Source organism: Brienomyrus brachyistius, unplaced genomic scaffold (assembly GCF_023856365.1).
Source record: "Brienomyrus brachyistius isolate T26 unplaced genomic scaffold, BBRACH_0.4 scaffold35, whole genome shotgun sequence".
Taxonomy (NCBI): domain Eukaryota; kingdom Metazoa; phylum Chordata; class Actinopteri; order Osteoglossiformes; family Mormyridae; genus Brienomyrus; species Brienomyrus brachyistius.
Window position 1 is genome coordinate 4,070,463 of NW_026042310.1, and position 14,822 is coordinate 4,085,284.

At 49.1% G+C, this 14,822-nt stretch overlaps 1 protein-coding gene across 1 annotated transcript; it reads left to right on the plus strand.

The window, feature by feature from the left end:
* The first annotated feature begins 3,497 nt into the window (after positions 1 to 3,497).
* gucy2d (guanylate cyclase 2D, retinal) lies at positions 3,498 to 14,822 on the plus strand. Its single transcript, XM_048997608.1, has 18 exons — positions 3,498 to 4,305; positions 4,727 to 5,028; positions 5,232 to 5,604; positions 5,922 to 6,006; positions 6,175 to 6,283; positions 6,903 to 7,001; positions 7,527 to 7,610; positions 8,245 to 8,421; positions 8,790 to 8,946; positions 9,073 to 9,222; positions 9,872 to 10,020; positions 10,546 to 10,709; positions 11,222 to 11,414; positions 11,703 to 11,877; positions 12,268 to 12,366; positions 13,339 to 13,433; positions 13,553 to 13,638; positions 13,780 to 14,822. Exons 1-18 carry the CDS (start codon positions 3,498 to 3,500, stop codon positions 13,862 to 13,864), a joined length of 3,390 nt encoding a protein of 1,129 aa, XP_048853565.1. The 3' UTR covers positions 13,865 to 14,822.

Sequence of the window (14,822 nt, forward strand, 5' to 3'; positions counted from 1 at the left end):
AGAAAACCAGAAATTGGACGATAGAATTTGGGAATGCCACCATTAGCTGATGATGAGCAACAATGCAGGTTAGAAGAATACTTCTGCCTTTAAAAAGAGGCGTCTGTTGAGTTAAGATTTTTTGCCAGTCTGTAGACACTCGTCTGGGGGGGACTGTCGTGTGATAATGTTTGTGAACGGCTGACTAAGGTCACAATGAAGGAACGACTTAAAAATGGATCATTGTTTGTATTTTAAATGATTTTAAATGTTAATATGTTCCGTGACATTAACAGGCAGTGCCACCTCATCCATTTTATATTTACATAGCCAGCAGAGGGTTGCTGGGAGGGGGGTGTTGTACCCACACATAAGGAGAACCTGCATGTCCTAATCTCATGGGGAGGGGATTTGAACACAATCTCTGTAAAGATCGTGTCTGCTCCTTTAAGATGACTAGGAACATAGATAATATAGGGAACATAGATGTGCCACACACATACCTGTAAACCTATAAACCAATAACCCTGATTCTGATTCTCATTATGATAAATGATGTAACAAAATCACCCAAAGAATAAGGAATATGCTACCAGTGTTGGGCATTTCAGGTCCTTTCTTGTTAACGCATTTTTGTGTTCTTTCTAAACATAATTATTTACCAATGAACGAATAAATAAATTTTAAAAAGGCACTATGTCTGCTGGTAAGCTAGTTAGCTGATGGCTGTACAGCAGCCTAGCAGTGATGTCACCGGTTTGGTGGGCAAAATTATCCAGAATGAAGTCAACATAATGGGGAAGCCTGCTTTTATTTCATATGTGTTGTGTTTTTTTAACAGTAATAGTGCCAAGGACAATAGTGCTAACAACAATAGTGCTAGCGGTAATAGTGCTAACTCAATAGCGCTAACAACAATAGTGCTAGCGGTAATAGTGCTAACTCAATAGCGCTAACAACAATAGTGCTAGCGGTAATAGTGCTAACAGCAATAGCGCTAACAACAATAGTGTTAGCGGTAATAGTGCTAATAGCAATAGCGCTAACAACAATAGTGTTAGCGGTAATAGTGCTAACTCAATAGCGCTAACAACAATAGTGCTAGCGGTAATAGTGCTAACTCAATAGTGCTAACAACAATAATGCTAGCGGTAATAGTGCTAACAGCAATAGCGCTAACAACAATAATGCTAGCGGTAATGGTGCTAACAGCAATAGCGCTAACAACAATAGTGCTAGCGGTAATAGTGCTAACTCAATAGCGCTAACAACAATAATGCTAGCGGTAATAGTGCTAAAAGTAATAATGCTGACATTCTTTCTTTCCCTTCTCTTTTTCCCTGTTTCATGTACCATTCTGTACAAATGATGTAATAATGGATTGCCACACACCCCGCGCCTTGTGGTGACTAAAACTCCTACATTGCATTGTCTTTTGTCTTTAACTGTCTTGTCTTTTATTGTGCTGTTGTTTTGTCCTGTTTTGGGTTGTTGTTAGTCCTGTTGTCCCCCATGCACCTGTCCCATCCCCTGTAATCATTGCATAAGAATTTTATTGTGTTCCTCAGAACATGTGTGGCAATAAAAGTTGAAAGGAGAGATGTGAAAGGTCAAAGCCGGTGTTTTTCATGCAGAGTTAGCCGACACGAGCTGTTACATAAGTGAACCCGAGACTAACGGCAACCTTGGTGCGCTACCTCAGTCAGGACTCCACTGCTTTCCGCTGTACCGCATATTCACTGGATCCAGTGCTTGAAGTGGGCTGGTACTAACCAGTATGCACTTCCAGCACCTCTTTGTTTTTCTTTGTTTGGCTACTGGCACCTCTCAATATCTGCGGATCCTAAATAACAATGGGAGCACTGGAAACTGGCACTGAATAACAAGGAGAGTCTCGGCACCACCAAGAACTGTTTGAATAACATGGTGCTTTTTGACTTTCAAGCACGATTTTTGATTGAGAATATTTTTAAAACAGACGGATGGCTGTCTGAGCTGGTTTAACTGGCGGCCGTGCCGTAAAGGTGACACTGCGCGATCTGGTTTAGACCGAAACGTGCTCGTGACATCGCGAGCGGCGTCACTATTAAACAATACAACAAAATTACCAGGAATGATAATTAGAAAAACAGACGTGAGGGTGTATGTCACTGATGAAAGAGGGAAGTTAATGAGGAGAACAACAGCTACTCTTTTCTGTTTAGGATGTGGGTGGGCGTGAGCTGGGCATTCAGGAAACGAAACAGTGGCAAATCTCTGACTAGGCGTGGCTCCTTGAGGCAGGTTACTGGCAGCCTCTGAGGCCTTGCAGCTGGCGGTAATGAATCAAAAACCCACGTGTGACGTCTTCGCTGCCCTATACCTTCAGTGGGGGATCATGAACGCACACTCTACTGTTACCCGATGGCCGCAGGTTTCATCCCAAGCAAGGATCCTCGAGAGAAACTCAGACTGAATCACTCACTTACAATATCCAGCCGTCTTCGTTGGGTAAATTCCACTAGGGGATGAACAAGATGGCAAATTGTGTTAACACCATGTCAAAATGCTGGTAGTAAGACTGGTCTAGTATGATTTCACAGCACCTGATGTGCCATCATTTTTGTGAACCCACATATGTTTCATACCATAAATGGACAGAAGTCAGACCAGCTTTTAGATGTTTTACGGTAGCTTTGGAATATCAATGAACGTCCATCTGGCTGAGATTTAACTGCTTATCTGTTTGAAGATGTGCCTTTCAGCGACACATATGGAGGAGATAAAGGAAGGGTGAGAACCTCGAGAGCGGGAAACATTTTGGTGGACTGGATCCAAAAATGTATATTTGTAAAACGAACAGCAAAATGGACCGTGTGTGTCTTAAAGTTCATAAAGCGATACAGGTGGAAATCCCAAACTGACAGGATTCTTGTTAGTTAATTGATTTAGCACCAGAGGTGCGGCCGGAGACTAACGTTCTCAGGTTCTCTGTCATATTTTCCGACTGTTTCGAAGATGATCTAAGACCCACTTTGCAGTTTCTGCATTGCAGACTCGCCCATCCTGTTTCGGGGCCCTACACTCTTTCGCTCATCTCTGTCACACAGCTATGTTTCTGTTCATTTACTTGTTCCTCGTCCCCCCATCGATCTTATCGTTTGGCTCGCCTCTGCACACGCAGAGGCTGAAACGCCCCACCCGATATTCTCCTGCTTCATCTGTTTTCCTAGTATTACTCTGAGCATTTAATAGGCTTGCATGGCATTAAAGGAGCAGCTTTTAGTTTATTAGTGACTCTGGCCATGCACTTTGTGTGTCCCTCATTTTTAAAGCTGTCTACAGCTGATTACAACTAATGCGAATCTCTGCCCCTTTCTTCCCCCGACAGCGAGCCCAGCAATGGTCCAGTGTTCAAACACACAGGCAGCCGTGGGCTAATCCAGAAGCCCTAATTCTGCCTGGTCGCCCACCAAGTTGACCACCTCCCCCTAGAACCCTTGAGCGCCTCCTACTGGCAGACTAAGGTAGGCGGCACCATGCCGTGCCGTACGGACTCCTGCTTCCTCATCAGTCTTTCCAATCACCCCCGGTGGCAGCTGGGTGCCACTGCGACCAGCAGACGGAAGACGGATGGGACGCGTGTCTCTCCTACAGATAACAATCCATTTGCCACAATGTTCTCTCCGTCACTCCATACAAGGAGCTGGTGCGGCAACTGGATGTTCATTCCTTTGCTAATGGCTGCCTACGTGCCCTGTGCATGGAGCACCACCTACAAAATAGCTATCATTGGACCCTGGAGGTGTGACCCCTTCTTCTCCAAAGCCTTGCCCGACCTGGCAGCACAGCTCGCCATGAGTCGCATCAACAAAGACCCTCACTTGAGCAGAGGCTACTGGTACGACTACATCTTGGTCGACGAGGATTGCCGGAGCTCTCAGGCGCTCGCCCACTTCACTGAGCTGCAAGCCTACGCCTCGGCCTTCCTGGGTCCTGCCAACCCAGGCTACTGCTCATCGGCAGCCCTGCTGGCCAAGAACTGGAACAAGGGGCTGATGTCGTGGTCCTGCCTGAAACCCAACATGGAAGGCGGCTCGTATCCCAGCTTCCTCCGGCCATTGCCCCTCTCCTCCCATGTGCTGTTTGCCGTGCTGCGCTTCTTCCGTTGGGCGCATGTGGCCGTCGTCACCTCGGGAGAGGAACTGTGGGTGGCCACGGGGCAGGAACTGGCCTCCTCCCTGAGAGCCCTCGGGCTACCTGTCGGCACTGTGGTCACCATAAAGGCAGACGCAGAAGGTCCCAGGAAAGCCCTGCAGAAGATCCGAAACACAGATGAAGTCAAAGGTACAAAGCACTGTTCTTGTGACGTGATAAGTGTACATTGTTGGGTAGTACTGGACAGGAACTGTGGAAACCAAATGCTTTGAAACCCAAAAAGTCATCAAATAGCTTAACCCACTTTTTAGTAGTTTATTGGGTCTGATTGGGTCAAACTTGGTGGAGACTAACTTTGTGCGGTTATCCCAAACCTGCTGGGTTTCGATACCCTGTTCACCGTCATTTATGCCATGCATTTTACTTATCTGCTGGCTGGGGTGTTTGAGATGAGCTTAAGGAAAATTCCTGGAGTGTTTGGGTGGCCTAAAACAGCCTAGTCATTTTGAAGTCTTTCACGTCTATATTGTCATTTTTTTTCCACAAGGAGGTCTACAGAACCAACAGCAGGGACCCATGCGCCATAATAAATCTCTCTGTCTCCCCCTAGTGGTCATCATGTGCATGCACTCGGTGCTAATTGGTGCAGACACCCAGCACGCCCTCCTCACCACGGCCCTGGACATGCGGATGGTCGACCGGGGCTACATCTTCATCCCTTATGACACGCTGCTCTACGCCCTGCCCTACAAAGACGTATCGTATCCGGCCTTAGCTAACGACAGCAAACTACGGCGGGCTTACGACGCTGTGCTTACCGTGACCATGGACTCTGGGGACCACAACTTCTACGAGGCTTTCAGGGAAGCCCAGGAGAGAGTGGAGATCCGGAGCAGTTTGGCACCGCAAGAGGTAAAACAGAGAACCCTCCTGTGGAGCTCAGTGTCCCAACAGCGCTGGCATGATGAACGTGTAGCTCTCACGTTTTAGCACGCTAATGGAACCTCACTGCCACCCAAACCTACTTTGATGTTCTTCCAAGGTCTGTATTCCTCATCTCCACATTCTCTTGCTCCCACCTTACCCACCCCAACCCCTGTCCTTGGGGTCGACAGGTATCTCCTTTCTTTGGAACCATCTACAGCATGCTGTATTTCCTGGCCACGTCCGTGGAGCAGGCCCGGCTGACAGCGGGCCGCTGGGTATCCGGGGAGGTTCTGGCCCAGAGCCCGGGCGGTTTTGAATTCCCAGGCTTCAACCAGCCGCTGTTTTCCGGGGCTGACGGTGAGGGAATGCTAGCCCGCTATGTGGTCCTGGACACTGATGGCGAGGGCACCTCGTTAGCTGCCACGCACGCCCTGGAGGCCGCCCACACGCATGGCAAATCCGGCGGGCTCAAGTACCTGGGCCGACCCATCCACTTCGCTGGCAGGACCCCCAGCAGCGACGCCCACTGCTGGTTCAGTCCCTACATCGCGTGTGGCGGAGGTGAGGCTGTCGTGCGAGGGACTGGGAGGGAGCGCGTTTTTGGAATTCAAGTGACTAACGCAAAAATATTTAAAACCATGCAATAATTTAAATTAAACATTTCAGCGCGATTAATAGAAGGACCGCGCCAAGATGACCAAACCAGCCCAGACTGATTACGAGGTCTTTAGGTGCCAGCTGCTGCCAAATAAAGACTGATAATACATCATGAGCGTACAGCTGTGACGGAGCTGCACTGGCATAAGTGCAGTTAGGCTCAGCTTCCAGTGAATGGCCAGTGAACGAACTTCAATAGCTCTCCTTCTCTACTTCACCAGGAATCGATGGAATCACTGTCTTCTTTTTGTTCATCCTGTTCTCTTTCCTGTTGGGGGCTGGAACAGCCTTTGCTTTCTTCGTCCGGTAAGGCACGTTCTGAACTTTACGGCCATTTTCGTTTAGCTAACCAGACGTGTCCCTCCGCCTTTGCATGTCACGGCCTCCGGTTCGAGCGGCCATGCTCGTCGCCGACTGTTCCTTTCTCTGTTCTCGACTCTCCCTGCTGGCTCTCGGTCATGCGGTTGCTCCCAGGAAGATGATACAGCTCGGAGTGGGGCGCGGTGGTGGGGGAGGAGCTCCCACCAAAATAATTCTGACTTTGGACGACCTGGTCTTCATTAACACGCACGTCAGCAAAAAGGTCTGCTTGCAGCAACGTGAAGCAGGGTGTGTGTGGGACTGGACGCGCAGGGTTAGGGTTAGGGTTAGGGGTACCACAAAGGGTTAAGGTTAGAGGTACCACAAAGGGTTAGGGTTAGGGGTACCACAAAGGGTTAGGGTTAGGGGTACCACAAAGGGGGCAAAATTATGACGATTCCAAAGGCCCCTGAGTGACAGGGCGCAAAAGAAATTTGGAACATAACTGGATTGGTCTGTGTAGTGGGTCCTATACACAGGTGGAAGGTTCATGATCAGAAAGTACAAATCCAGACCAGGATTTAGTTTCAACCAACCATTTGAGTATAAAGCACCACATTTGTAGAGTACTTAACTGGTTGGTTAAAATGAAATCTTGGTCTGGATTTGTGGTTTCTGGACATGAACTTTCCACCTCTGGCCTAATATGATACGCTTTCGTTGGACCAATGGCATAACTTTGGTTTGATCATTGGGGGAGGGGGGGGGGGTTGAGGTCTCTATCCATTTAGGGAAACCGTGATTATTAGTGGGGGGGGGTTGTATTAACCAGTTTTGATTTATAGCCACCCCCCGCCACCCCTGGATAAGAAGCCACCTCCTGCTCTCTGACTCCCCCGCAGAAGCTGATCGAGGACACGGTGGCCCGGAGCACACTGGACGTGAAGGGCCGCAGCTACATCGCCAGCACGCCCGAGACCTCCAACATCGGCATCTTGGAGGTGGCTGGAACGAGGATCTCTGCAGGCCCCGCCCACACACACCTCCCATTGGCTTATTACGTCACTGACACCTGGAGTCGTAGGGTTGGAAAATTGCTATTCATTATATTAGGCCATGCGCCCGGAAGACACTGTTCACATTCACTGGCGCCGGAAGTACAACTTCAGGGAAGCAGACCTGAAAACTAGAGTTTTAGCTACTGTTTGTTATGCAATTGCTTCAAGAGTAGATGAAACTTACATTCGGAGAAGCCTTTCTGTATGCCACTGCTGCTGTACTTCTGCTGTCTGATTCTCTCTGTCCCTGGCCATCCTAACAAACTTAGTGTGACATCACAAAGGTCACCACTAAGGTCACATGCTTACAATACAGACGGCGGTGAAACCCCCAGTCCTCAAAGCCACAGCCTATGTCTTTTTAAACTAACGGCTGACTAACATATCATGGACCAGCTGAGGTGCCCTACTACACCGTACATGCCACACATGCGTAGCACGTGTGACGTGGACCCCCGTTTTCTTCAGGGAGACTGGGTCTGGCTGAAGAAGTTCCCAAATGGAGGCTCCGTGGCGGAGGTTAAGGAGAGCACGCAGGCTGTGTTCAGCAAGGTAGGTGAAGGATCTGGAGACGCAGGGGGAGAACATCACCTAACCATGCTGTTGTAGCTCGGCATGCGTACATGTACACTGTACCTGAACCGGACCTGGAAGGTTTAAGCTCCAGAGAGTACAGGCCAGTGACACCTTCAGTCTCTGCTGAGTGGCGGTGATCTCGTTTGTCTAAGGCGCAAATGGTCCGTGGCCTGACACTAAGCAGAAACACAGTTGCATCTGGGAGTAGCGTGTGACTCAGTGGTATGGGATTCTGTAATCGGAAGGTTATTGGGTCAAATCCGAGGGTTGGCAAAGTGAGTTCACCACTGGGTCCCTGAGCAAGACCTTTAGCCCACAGTTGCATCTGGGAGTAGCGTGTGGCTCAGTGGTATGGGATTCTGTAATCGGAAGGTTATTGGTTCAAATCCCTGAGCAAGACCTTTAACCCCCAATTGCTCCAGAGACTAGCTGACCCTACTGTCTCAAATGTCACTTTGGATAAAAGGTCTGCTAAATTAAACATCATGTTCTATTAATAGACCAGGATAATCCCTTATATTCATGTCCTGCTGTTTGTACCTACCTGCCCGCAATCATCCTTTCCATTCCTCTTTACATATTTGTCCTTCCCAACCCCCCCCCCCCCCAGCTAAGGGATATGCGTCACGAGAACCTCAATCTCCTGCTGGGGCTGTTCTGCGACGGCGGCGTCTTCGGCGTGGTGATGGAGCACTGCACCCGCGGTAGCCTGGAAGACCTCCTCAACAACGAAGACATGCGGTTGGACTGGATGTTCAAGTCGTCCCTGCTCACCGACCTCATCAGGGTGAGATCGGGGGCAGACAGTCTCATCCCAGCACACACGGGTTACACTGTCATGCCTTCTGGATGTTAAGTACCTCAGGGGACGACAGCAAATCGCAAGCAGTAAGCCGTAGACACATTGCTGCTGAAGAGTTATGAGGGAGGGAATTGACCAATCAAACAAACCCCTCCTATAATCCACAGCTCTCTTCTCTCCATCATCCTACATCTGCTGGATGCTTATTGGTCATATAGCTTCCTGCTGTCCCCACTCCTCCAAGATTCTAAAAGGGGATCGACCAATCAAACAAATCCCATAATCCACATTTATTTCCTCCCCCACTCTGTGTCTTTTTGACATTTGGGTTTCATGACCCCTCCCCCAAACAGGGGATGAAGTACCTCCACCATCATAACATCGTCCACGGTCGTCTCAAGTCCCGCAACTGCGTGGTGGACGGCCGCTTCGTACTAAAGGTGGGGGAATACGGCTTCAGTGAAATCACGCGCGTTCAGGGGCTGGTGACCCCGGAGAGTCGGCCTGAGGGTGAGAGAACGTCTGAACCCGCTGTGGGCCCCAACACCGAGAGTCTGCCTCACCATCTCCACTAATGTCCATTATCATTTAGCATAGCATGTGTGCGGCCCATCCCCCACCCCCCCACACATGCAGACCTGCTGTGGACGGCCCCTGAGCTCCTGAGGAACCCAGCCCTGGAGAAGAAGGGCGCTTACAAGGGGGACGTCTACAGCTTTGCCATCATCATGCAGGAGGTCATCTCCCGAAACGCGCCCTTCTGCATGCTGGACATCCCCGGCAAGGGTGAGAGAGGGGCAGACTAGGGGGGGGGGGGGGGGGGGGGGGGCGTGGGAAATAGGGGTGGGGGGACAGCAGGCGGGGGGGTGGCGGCATCTTCCAGAGAGGAATTCCAAACTCCTAGGGGCCTTCATTAGGGTAACAATTCACCCTCTCTGTCCATGACTTATCTTTTTTGGGTACAAAAAATTGCCTGAAATGTGTGGAATTCTGTTTTGTTTCATGCTGACATTCGCTTTCCACAGTTCAAATACTTACCATGTGCATATTTGCGTTACGTCGGTGCATCTCTTTACATTCCTCTGTTTCGAAATCCAAAATACGGTCACCCTACATTTGTCATAGGAAACCACAGGCACAGTGATAGCTGCGCTGACTGAATTCCGTCAGGAGGTTGAGGGTTGCAACTGAACTTTCGTTTTACAGGGTAGTTTTGGGGGAACGCATTGATATTCATGGGGAAGCCACATAATTGACGGGTGAACTCTGACTGAGGCATTCACTGGCCAATCAGCAGGCACTCGTGAATATGAATGCGTTTTCCCAAGCCACCCGATAAGATGAAAATTCGCGGGTGGGAGTGGGTGAAAAAACCGGGTTGGAGTTTCATCCAGGCCCAATAAGTGAGCCGTGTTCCGCATCCTGTGTGCCGCAGAGATCATCGAGAAGGTGCGGTCGCCACCGCCGCTGTGCCGGCCTGTCATATCCATGGATGAGGCGCCGCTGGAGTGCATCCAGATCATGAAGAAGTGCTGGAGCGAGGAGCCAGAGCGCAGGCCCACCTTCGAGGAGGTCTTCATTGAGGTGGGGGGTGTGCAGGCACAGGGCCACTCCCAGGGGATGATCCCTGCCCAGATGCTCATTTATCATCATTAATAATAATAATAATGTAAATAATTATTATTACCATCATTAACCTTATCCTCACCATTTTCTAAATGCTTATTTCCTTAAAATTCTATAAACTTTCTGTTTTTTAGAATTATATTTGTCTACTATATAATTTGTTTGCACTATGTTTGTTTGCGCTATGTTTGTTTGCACAATGTTTGTTTGCACTGTTTGTTTGCACTATGTTTGTTTGCGCTATGTTTGTTTGCACTGTTTGTTTGCACTATGTTTGTTTGCACTATGTTTGTTTGCACTATGTGTACCGTCCTTGCCCTTTGTTTTCCCCTAAATGTATCGTTGTCCATGCCCCAATGTACCTCGCTGCTGTATGCGCAAGATAAAGTTTATCTAGTTTCAGCTAATCAAATCCATCTATAGTTTGCATTTTATTTACGGCACCATTGGGTCGAACATTATTTCCCCCCTCCCCCTGCACAGTTTAAGAGTATAAACAAAGGAAAGAAGACAAACATCATAGACTCCATGCTGCGTATGCTGGAGCAGTACTCGTCCAACCTGGAGGACCTCATCCGGGAGAGGACTGAGGAGCTGGAGGTGGAGCGGACGAAGACCGAAAACCTTGTGGCACAGATGCTGCCCAGGTGACTTCTACCCAGAGTTCTGTGCTCCACACTACCTGCAATTCCCCATTAAACCAACAGTTTTATTTAAGAACCAGAATTATGGGTGTTTCTCGATAAGCGTACTCGTGTTCTCGCATACCCATTTTACATCATCTTTTGATTGTCGAAGACCAGGTCCAATACCCGAGAACAGAAGTACGGAGGACGGTAAAAATCCCCAGATGTTGGTCTTGCCCCGCCCCAAATATCAAGGATACATAGGTTGCATCCTCACCAAATGAGAACAATCCCATGATTCACCGCCTTCCAGGTTTGTTCTCAGGAGGCAAGTTAGCTTGACCAGTCTTGCCAAGACCACAAGTACGGTCTCTGTGTTCCTGGCATTGAGAAACACCCTATGTGTTCTACACAGAGTTCCCCTACCCAGAATCCCTTCTGTTACCCAGAATTGCCGGCTTTCAGGCTTTCTTGGCTGCTACATCACGGTAAGCGTGTCCCTGCACATGACCGACGTTGCGTGTCCCTTTCAGGTCGGTGGCCCTGGCTCTAAAGACGGGGAAGCCAGTGAAGCCGGAGTACTTCAAGGAGGTAACGCTCTACTTTAGTGACATCGTGGGCTTCACTACCATCTCGGCGCTCAGCGAGCCCATCGAGGTGGTGGACCTGCTCAATGACCTCTACACACTCTTCGACGCCATCATCGGGCAGCACGATGTCTACAAGGTGACCTGCATGCCGACCTGGCTGTGTGTGCGTCCGTCTCCTACTCTGTGAGCACAGGAATGGTCTTCTTTGTACAGTTGGACATTTTGCGCAACTTTATTTCTGCGTTAGATGTGTTTTTTGCTAACTGTATATGTGTGTTATAATTGTACGATGTACTTTCGCTGGAGTTTGTCTTCCCACACCTCTTGAGTATGTTGACAGGCATATGTGTCCATCTCTGTATTTAGTGTGCACCAACCCCCCCTGCTCACTTCTCCTTCCCCCCTGTGCCCCCCCCCCCCACAGGTGGAGACCATCGGCGATGCCTATATGGTGGCATCAGGGGTACCGAACCGCAACGGGAGCCAGCATGCGGCCGAGGTGTCCAACATGTCGCTGGACATCCTGCACTGCATCGGCGCCTTTAAGATGAGGCACATGCCCGACGTCAAGGTCAAGATCCGCATCGGCCTGCACTCGGGTGAGCCCCCCTAACAACCCCCCCCCCCCCCCCCCAAAGCCCTTCACCTATAATGGCAACATGCGGCGCAGCCGGTTGAGATACTGTACCGGTGATCGGAAGGCTGTTGGTGATGTCATCCTAGTGGGCCAGATAAAACCTCCATTCTCATCACCCACGATCATAATTTACTAACAGTGCTTGTATTCTAACTAGCAACCAATCCAGGCATCTTTAGTAATTTTCCTTATGCCACCAGTGAAAGACATTCCTAAATCATGCACCATGAAGGGTTCCCAGAAGTTCATGAAGGGTTTTGAGGGCCGTGTGCCCCTCCCACACACCTGTGCCCGCCTGCTTGGCTCCCGCCGCCCGGTCCGCCGCTGACCCGGCTGCCTGCCTCTGTTCCAGGTCCGGTTGTGGCGGGGGTGGTCGGTCTCACCATGCCCCGGTACTGCCTCTTTGGGGACACCGTCAACACAGCCTCTCGCATGGAGTCCACAGGCTTACGTAAGTATTTCCTGCAGTAATACACCAACGACATCGCTGATACCGAATGCCTGCGCCGGTGACCTTTTGACCCCTTCCTGTCTCTATGTACCTTGGATGTCGGTCGACATTTTTCCCCAACATTTTCTCAAAGGATTCCCGAGTTTTCAGGAATGGGGCGGGACGTTCGGTCTGCTGGGATCGGAGGTGACCCCTTTCCCAGTATAAATAATTTACCTCTGATATAACATGATATGTTCGCATTATGTCTTTTTAGACGTAGACCTGTCTCTTTATATTTAAACCACAAAAAATATATCTAAGAGCGCATTAGCAGTCAGCACTACAACATGTATGAGTGGGGTATTATATAAGAGCAGCTCTGTGTCAGACGTTAGTGGTAAGAGTCTTAAGCTAACGAGGCAGCTTTAGCTGGGCTGAAGCACTTCAGCCATACTGCGGTGTTACAGCTCACTGAAAGCAGACATATTCAGTGCTGATTTCAGCATCATGCCTGTCTGTCTTTTTATGGTAATTTCAGAGTGTGTGTGTGTGTGCGTATGTTTTCGTTGCCTGACAAGCTCAGTAGGGAATCAGAAGTGGGCAGCCATCCTTTAACCTAATCAGCAGAATTAGTGGCCAAATTCACTATTCATCAGCGTGTCCTGCCTCCGCCTAATTACCAAGCGCACATGTGTCACGAAGGACAGACTCACCCCGTGCCTGAGCACGAGATGAAATTATGCACGTGCTTAAGTAGGCAGCCAGAGGTTACAACTTAACGGTGGATCGTTCCCTATGGTTTTGGGGCTTGTAAAAATGGAGAATCGTGAGATTCGGGTGACTTGTAAAGACGTTACGAATATTTTGCGAGTGTGTTTTCAAGGCAGCTGTGTCTGTAAGGACTTTTCAAGGACAGTGACTTCTGTGTGTTAATTCAGGTGACGCAGAATATTAAAAAAAAAAAAAAAAACGCTTGTCACTGTTCTGCAGCCTACAGGATCCATGTGAACCAAAGTACGGTGGAGATCCTGCACAGTCTACAACTCGGATACAGGCTGGAGATCAGAGGCAAGACGGAGCTGAAGGTACAGCCATCCGCGACTCACACCCAGGGCGTGTCATTTTTTGGCCGGCACGGCAGGCGATCTGTTCCCGCAACAATGCGACTCTTCCTCAATCCTTCTCTGTTTCTCATTCGCTTCAGGGGAAAGGAATAGAAGACACCTACTGGCTGGTTGGCAGAGCCGGCTTCAATAAACCACTGCCTGTACCTCCAGACCTGACCCCAGGGTAAGAATCTGCTTGGCCAGCCGTTTCCGCCTAGCCAGCCGCATTCCTTCTAGCTTAGACGCGCAGGGTGCGCCGCGGAGGCTTGGATGAGCTGCATCACGCGTTCAGTGTGACACCTCTCTCGACTTTCTGTCCCTCCAGAGCCAGCAATCACGGCATCAGCCTGGATGAGATTCCTGCAGACCGACGGCAGAGATTTCTCGACCGGCAGAAAAAGATGAAGTGACCGCTATAGATAAAACCGGAGGAAGGATTTTTTTTTTGGGTCACTGAATGGTTCGGTCCTTGGTGGGTTGACCTCTCTCTGTTTTCCCAGACGTCTATAAGGACCAAGGTGTCTTCGTGTGCCGTGAGGCATGGAGAACGACACTGGGGGGGGGGGGGGGGTGGAAAGATGGTGTGTGTCACTTTAAACCCCCAACAAGATATACCAGTACAGCAGCTCACCCCCAGGAATCCCACCAAAGCAACAGGAACCCAGAACATCCCCCGTTTTTGACATAAAATATATACTTTTTGGGGTTATTGCAACCAGCCACATCCATCCCTGGCACATCATGTCCAAAGCCACCTACAAGTTAGGCAGACGCACCAATGATTCCTGTTTCTGTCGATGCTTTGCCTTTTTTTTTATCGCCCTGCCAGTCACACTGAAGACTGCAGGTATGTAAAATGCGACTGCAGGGGCAGCAGAATGCAGTCAGCTTATGGCTCTAGTCTGAGCTGCAGGGCCTGGTCTACGAGAGTGAAATAGATCCCATTCAGAATAACCCATTTGTAACTAATTAATGGTGATGTATGGGGCAGGTGCATCGGCTTTGTGTTCAGTTTAATTGTATGAATATTTTCCCTTGTTTCAATAGTCCATAGACCGAGTGGTGAATGTGAAAAATCATTATTCGTTTTTATCAGGTCCGGAATGTACGTATGCCTGAATTTCTAATGTATGTTGTCTTTTTTTTTAAGCAGTACTTTTACTTACACTTGATCATGGAATTCATCTTCAAACGATAAATGTACTGCTGCGAAAACACTGGGCGCTATAATGTAACTGAAGTACTGTGATCTGAAAATATACAGTTTTGTTTTGTAGAAATGTAAAACAGCAGTGTATTCCTAATGGCCACGGATTTACAGCATGTAGAATATTTGTGTGCTCGTGCAAATAAATTGTGTTCTAGTGA

Coding starts and splice junctions, on each gene's coding strand:
- gucy2d (XM_048997608.1), top strand. CDS start 3,498: ATGCCGTGCCGTACGGACTCCTGCTTCCTCATCAGTCTTTCCAATCAC. Junction 4,306..4,726: donor AAACACAGATGAAGTCAAAG/GTACAAAGCACT, acceptor GTCTCCCCCTAG/TGGTCATCATGTGCATGCAC. Junction 9,223..9,871: donor GCTGGACATCCCCGGCAAGG/GTGAGAGAGGGG, acceptor TGTGTGCCGCAG/AGATCATCGAGAAGGTGCGG.